This window comes from Daktulosphaira vitifoliae, unplaced genomic scaffold (genome assembly GCF_025091365.1).
Source record: "Daktulosphaira vitifoliae isolate Bord-2020 unplaced genomic scaffold, ASM2509136v1 Scaffold_1, whole genome shotgun sequence".
In the NCBI taxonomy this organism is placed as follows: Eukaryota; Metazoa; Arthropoda; class Insecta; order Hemiptera; family Phylloxeridae; genus Daktulosphaira; species Daktulosphaira vitifoliae.
This window is the reverse complement of record NW_026099572.1, coordinates 66,103,036-66,110,599: the sequence shown is the minus strand read 5'-3', so window position 1 is coordinate 66,110,599 and position 7,564 is coordinate 66,103,036. Positions and strand designations below refer to the sequence as shown.

At 23.8% G+C, this 7,564-nt stretch overlaps 1 protein-coding gene across 4 annotated transcripts in view; it reads left to right on the top strand.

The window, feature by feature from the left end:
- LOC126896418 (protein MTSS 2) overlaps positions 1-3,679 on the top strand; it is a 28,445-nt gene extending 24,766 nt beyond the window's left edge. For 3 of the 4 annotated variants that reach the window (XM_050669179.1, XM_050669181.1, XM_050669178.1), the window contains 5 exons: positions 510-849; positions 1,198-1,304; positions 2,053-2,152; positions 2,388-2,477; positions 2,953-3,679. In XM_050669179.1, the coding sequence (XP_050525136.1) occupies positions 510-849; positions 1,198-1,304; positions 2,053-2,152; positions 2,388-2,477; positions 2,953-3,545 (1,230 nt within the window). In that variant the 3' untranslated portion in view covers positions 3,546-3,679. The remainder of the gene's footprint in view (positions 1-509; positions 850-1,197; positions 1,305-2,052; positions 2,153-2,387; positions 2,478-2,952) is intronic. The other variant, XM_050669180.1, reaches the window with a different exon arrangement.
- Positions 3,680-7,564: the final 3,885 nt, after the last annotated feature.

Here is a 7,564-nt window from a genome sequence, read left to right as displayed (position 1 = left end):
ATATATATATAAATACTTATATATTTTTTTTCATAAAAGTACTTTAATATTAAGTGTATATAAAATTATGTTTGAATGTTAATTTACATGAAGTCTTCCTCTAAAATATAATTTTAATTATCTCAAATTATGAAGCTTTATATTATAAATTCCATACGAGAAATATAAACAAACGTAGTAATAATATATTAATAATAATAATATAAAAATCTTATATCAGTATTGCAAATTCTGTAGACTCATTAACTGCATAAAGACATCATTTATACTGCAATAGTGTATTACTTAGTTTTTAAAGGTTTTCAGTAGCACTTACCTTATCAATAATGATTTAATTCTTATTTAATTAAATTTTGAGATATATACAGATTCAATTTAAACAACAATAATATATTAATATGTATATATGTTTTTTGTTATTTGTTATTTTTTTTATATTAAAATATTCCAAAAAATGATCATTTGCATAATACAGTTTTAGTTAATTTATGTATTATTTTTAATATTAGGCACCTCATTCATCAGATTCAAATAGCAGTAGTGCAGGAAGTAGTACACCATCCACACCTTTTGCAAGCTCTGAAGCAGGTTGTGGGACTTGGCCTAATGCTCAAGAAACATTACAATTTGAACGCGCTGCATCAGCTATAATGAATGATGCAAGACCTCATACAATATCTGGTGTTGCTCATCATCATAGACCTGCTCTCAGTGAATATACATTCCTACCAGATTCTTCTATTGATAAAACACCTGTAGTCTCACCACAAAATGATTATGCCCATGTTCCTGATTTACCTTCTAGAGATTTACACAAAAGTTATAATTCATCAATGCCGAAGTCAACAGGTATGCAAATTATCAATTTGAGTTATTCCTTATAAAATTAATTATTTTGTGGGTGTATCAAAAAGTCACATCACATTGTTTAAGGAACAGTGGTTTATTCAACATTTGTTTAATTGATCCTAGCTGAATACAAAATTTTATATACGTTTTATGAAAAGTCATACCCATGAATTTTTGGTTGAGCTTGGGTTCACTTAAGAACAATTTTAGTGCTGCTATATCCTTAACTTAAAAATAAAGTTAATTGTTTAGTTAAATGTTGGATTTCATTTATTTTAAATGATGTCATTATTAAATAGTTTGTAAATATAATTGGTATGAAAAGATAAACAATGATTCCAATTTTAGATTATATTCCTCCAACATATGTAAATATGCATGAGTTAGCCAGTATGGCAGCAAATAAAGCTCAAGAGATAAATGCCTATCAAAATGACTCATCATTAAATCTAAAAGTGCGTATTTTCTTATTTATTATTATTATTTTTTTATTAAGGGTTAATTAAAATATGAATAACTGAAAATAAGTTCTATATAACTTTAGCACCTATCTGTAAAAATGTTTAATTTATCTTCTGTAAATATAATAATAATATTATTAAAATATTTATATAAAATATGTTCATAATTAATTTATTCATATGTCATGAAAATCTTCATAATATTTTAATAAATACTTAATATATAAGTTAGTAAACTTATTATTTGTGTTTTATATATTCTTCCTTACTAATTATTTTTATAATTCATTACTTATCATTGTTCCAAAAATTATGTCAAAAAAAAAGTTTATGTAGTTAATTTTTTTGTTATTTACCCTCTAAAATACAGTGGTTATTCTAAAATTTTGTTAAAGTAAATGATATGCGAACTACTTTTTCACAGATAATAAAATAAGATGCATTAATATCATATTTATTTTGATAATTTAATAATTTTTTACTCTTATTGCAATATCTCATATGATTGCTAGATTAATTTAAGTTAAATGTTTAGATATTGTTTATGATATCCTTTTTTATATTTAACCTCCTTAATTTAAAAAAAAAAAAATTTTAAAACTTATATCTTTGAATTAACCACTATATATAAATTTAAAAAAAAAGATGATTATGATCTAAATCTCATTAAAATTGTGACTGTTGTTTATTTATAATAATATCATACTTAATATGATTATAAACATTACGAAATTAATTTTAGAATGTAGGAGAGAAAAATAAAAGCACAAGTGAAAGTTCATTGGAGTCTTCTAGTGGCTACAGTAGTCAAACAGGAATGTACAGCGCAACTCCTGATGAAGGTAAATATAATTTTACCTGTTAGAAAAAATATTTGTAAATCATTTTTGATGATCTATTATAATTATATATTTAATAAAATTATTTTCAACGCAACTATTTGTTTGTTTAATTAAATTATTGAAGTATTAATTATTATTTTTTTTAGTGTATATATATTTTAATTTTATAGCAACATTTAGTCTATTTTGTTTTATTATGCATGCTTTTGTTGTGCTTTTATGTTTGTTTATATAGAAGTTGCAAGTACGCTTTTGAAATATCGCACTTTGGATATCAGAAGTAGTACTCTAGTCAAAGAACGTGTACGTCCTGCGTCAACAGTTGGTATGTTAAAATGTGATACATTATATAAAATAAAGGCTAATAAAACAATGTACTACAAGATAATATAATTTTCTTATCATTGAAGCTATTATAGAGGAAGCTGTTTTGTTGTTATTAAAATCACTAAAAACGTTTATCTAGAGTAGAATTGTTTAAACAATTTTATCAACTTGTTGGTTAAAAATATCTAAAAATCAAATTAAAAAAAAAGAAAAGATTTTGTAGTTTTCTTAATAAGAACTCTTAGTGTTATTAAAATTTATCAGTGTAAGAATTCTGTTTTATTATGTACAAAGCTTATTTTAGCTTAAATGGTAATAGCGCTTAGTATAATTTTTTTTTTTTTTTACTATCTCTTATTATTTTGTTTAATTTTGACTCATTTTTTATATTTTGATAATAATAAACAAATATATTTGCATGTTTTATTTTTTTAATAATTATTAAATTCTATGTTCATAATTAATTATTATAGGTTATTCGAGTTTGAGAAGTGGTACATTGTGTCGTCGTTCTTCAATGCAGAACAACAAACCTCCACCTCCAATTCGTAGAACTCCATCTACAATCAATAACTCTATACAAAATTTGCCACCTCCTCCACCATTTTTACTTGATTTATCAACCGAGCCACGACAAAATAGCCAATCACAAATATCTTCTTCATCTGAAAAAATTTATGCTGAACCAATGTCACATCAGCGTAAACTGTCTGGTGGTAGTGTTGCTGAAACTGTTCGTAATCTGACTAAATTAAATCATCAACCAGCTAGTCCTATTATGCTTCGACGTTCACCTAGTAATAGATCATCAAGCGGAGATCGAATTAGTCGAGCATCAGAACCTGTTACTGGTTTCATAGCTGCTATAGGATCTAGATTGATGCAACAGCCAAAAAATACAGGAAATGGATCACCAAAACTAAATAAGAGATGGATTGCGCCTTCTAGACATTCTATAGTTGATCCGGCTACTTGTCATGATTCATTAATGGAGCAAATAAAGAAAGGCATGGTTTTGAAAAGAACTATTGTAGTCAATGACAGATCAGCACCAAAAACTAATTAATTATGATTATTAACTGTTATTATTATTTTTTTTATTGTATAATATCTAGTTTAATCATTTTATGTATTTTTATTTAAAATTTTCACAAATAATTAAAAATAATATTTTGGCAAATTTAGTTGCATTTAACTGTATTCTCGGTGTATTTTTTTTATTTAAATAAAATTTTCTATAAAATAATCAATCTAAATAGTCAACATTTAAATAATTTTATGCAAAATAAATTATCTCGCTTAAAACATTCCTTTTATATGAAATAAAAAAAAATCTTTAATATTCTTTAAGAGCTAAAATTTTGATTTTAATTTTTTATCAAACACTGTTCATTACACATTATATTTGAGTTACAAGTTCACCAAAGTATACATTTTTCAAAAAAAAACAAAAAATTGTCTAATATTTGATTATATTTATAAGGTTTTAAAAAGAAATATTCACAAGTCAATTTATGTTCACATTGTTGTCATTTATTAATAAAAATGTTAGGTTGTTATTTTGTAAATAATTCAAATATTAACATGTATATTTAAAATATAATATATACATTAATTGTTTATTGCATTTTAGTGAATTTTATTTTTTGTGAATCAAATAATATGTTTATTTTTTTTATAGACTGTAGATACAGCATACAAAATATTTTGAATGTATCCCAGTGATAATAATAAACCATTTGTTGCAATTAATAAAATTTAAAAAGTATTTCAACACAAAATTTTGTTTTCTTAATATTTATTTATTTGTTGTGTTAAACTAAAAAACCCAGAACAGTGAGGACGTGGCATAGTTGGATTCAGTATAATGATATCTGACAGTGATTAAAATCACTATCATAATTAAACGCTTCGATAGAAATCTGTAGATAGTGTTTAATTTTAATAAAAGATGGATAATTAGAAAAGCAACATCTACTTCTATTTCCTTAATTATATCCAGATTAGTAATTCTTAGATTCAAAAATATAATGTATAATTTTTATAATTAATTGTTTTGAAATTATTATCCATTTTTAATATGTTAAAAGTAATCATTTTTAACCGATTTTTTTTTATCCTTTAAAGTGAAACTTTATAATAAAAAAAAATGAATTTATTACTATAAGTTTTAGATTAACTAGTAAATTGACATCATTAAATAAAAAAAAATGGTATTGTTAAGGTTAATACGTAGTCAGGAAATTTTATAATTACTATTTTATTTACAGTAAATTTATTAGTAAAGTTCGATTTTTTTTACATTTTTCAATAGATCACTTAAATAAAAATCATAGGAATCATTTCCAATTAACTTTTGGTGTTTAAAAAGAGTCTACAATTGAAATATTCAGAACTGAATTAATTTTAATGATATACTTTGACTAAAAAATCAATAAAATAAAAGTTATTAAAAAGATCTATTTAATTAAATGTATTATAAAATTTGATTATAATTATAAAAATCCATTGTTAAATTTAGGTGAAACTAAAAATCATTTTCTTTTTTTAGATTTATGATTTATCTAGCAACATTTTTCAAAAAATTTGGAATGTTATAGACTAATAGTAGCACAACAGAGTTAAAAATTTAATAAATTACAAAGTAAAATTATTTTCTTTTGTAGTTGAATACTTTTATCATATCAAATTTAATTCGACAATAAATACTTTCAAAATGAGGGTTGGAAAAATAAATCGCAGCCTCAAAAAAAAAACACAGTGAAATAATATTAATATAAAAAAGTTTAAGGATTTTAGTACCTCCTCTTTATATCCGCTACTGATATTTACTATAAATATTGCCGTAAGAATAATTTGTCACGCCAACATAGAAAAAAGCAATAAAGATTAAATATAAAAACCCAGCACAGGGAGGTCGCGGCACAGTGGTGACGTGGCATAGTTGGATCAAGTATAATGATATCTGACAGTGATTAAAATCACTATCAAAACTAAACGCTTCGATGCAAACCTTTAGATAGTGTTTAATTTAAAAAAATTTGGTGTATTATTCCAAAATCTACATGATATGCTAGTTCCTTATTAATATCCTGATTAAGATATAGTATGTCGAATGAAAATGGGATTATTAAAAAATAGTATTTCCCATAAAAAAATTATATTGATCAATACACTTTTCAATAAGTTATAGCATTATAATGTTAAAAATGTAAAAAATAAAATTGAGAATTTTCACACAATAATAGCATTCGATAGCCATTTTCACCATGAAGACAAAATAAAGTCCGAAATTTTTTTTTTACATAATAAAGTAGATTACATTAGCTTTAATTTAAGATATATATAAAAGTGTCAGACTTTCCGGAACACTTTCAAAATTTAAGTTGAAAAAGTCAATTTTTTGTGAAAAAGTTGTCATTTTGAATCCCCCCCTGTAGGCAGGTAAAAAATCAGATTTATAAAAAAAATATACCAAATGATAGGTTAAGACATCATGCATCTACAATAAAAAGAATTATATTGATCCATACATCTTTCAAAAAGTAATAGCATTATAAAGTTAAAAATATAAAAAATAATTTTTTTACAAAAATCGTATTTTTTTTATTAAGTTTAATGTCTGTTTTCACCATGAAGATAAAATAAAGTCCGAAATTTTTTTTTTCCATAATAAAGTATATTACATTAGCTTTAATTTAAGATATATATAAAAGTGTCAGACTTTCCGGAACACTTTCAAAATTTAAGTTGAAAAAGTCAATTTTTTGTGAAAAAGTTGTCATTTTGAATCCCCCCCTGTAGGCAGGTAAAAAATCAGATTTATAAAAAAAATATACCAAATGATAGGTTAAGACATCATGCATCTACAATAAAAAGAATTATATTGATCCATACATCTTTCAAAAAGTAATAGCATTATAAAGTTAAAAATATAAAAAATAATTTTTTTACAAAAATCGTATTTTAGCTTCGATGCGAAGCTGAGAAGCTATTGGTTTTACTAAGATTTGTTTATTTTTTATTTTTTTTTTTGTGCCTGTTACTACTTTTTCTCAGCTTTCACCGAACCGATTTCTTTCAATGATACGTCAAAAGATCACAAATCATATCTAATCGAAGACATTACCCTTAAAAATTGAAAAAATTTCCCTAGTTCCCCGTAAATGGGGGAAACCTCCGAAAAAATTACAAATTTAAAAATCGCTAATTTTCGAAATTTTTTCAATTTATTTTACTTAAAAGTGCCATAACTTTTTTAAAAATGACCTAATCAATATAATGTTTTTTTTTATAGATACCTTAGATATTTACCTATCATTTTATATATTTTTGTGAACATTTGACCCTTTCCCTGCCCACAGAAGGGGATTCAACATGACAACTTTTTCACAAAAAATTAACTTTTTCAACATAACTTTTGAAAATGTTCCGGAAAGACTGACACTTTTATATATATCTTAAATTAAAGCTAATGTAATATACTTTAATTTGAAAAAAAAAAATTTGACCTCTGGACTTGTCTTCATGGTGAAAATGACTACCGTATGCAAAAATATGCTATTTTTGTGAAAAAATTCTTGATATTATATTTTACATTTTTTAACATTATGATGCTATAACTTATTAAAAAATGCATGAATCAATTCTATTATTTAACAATAAATACTTTATATATACCTCTTTCATTCGACATACTTTTTTTTTAAATCGGACATTTTCCCTTTATACAGGGGGGGTGCAAAGTTTTTAAAATGCGTTTAGAAAGTAGAACTTTTTCAACTTAACTTTTGAAAATATTCCGGAAAGACTGACACTTTTATATATATGTTAAATTAAAGCTTATATAATATACTTTAATTTGAAAAAAAAAAATGTTGATCTCTGGACTTGTTTTCGTGGTGAAAACGGACATCAAAGTTAAAGAAAAACGTAAGATTTCCGTAAAAAATTCTGGATTTTTTATTTTATATTATTTAATTTATATTTTATATAACTTTTGGAAAAATGTATGGATCAATATTATTATTTTTTTATAATAAATATTTATATACCCCTTTCATCTGGCACGCTTTTTTTGTAAAT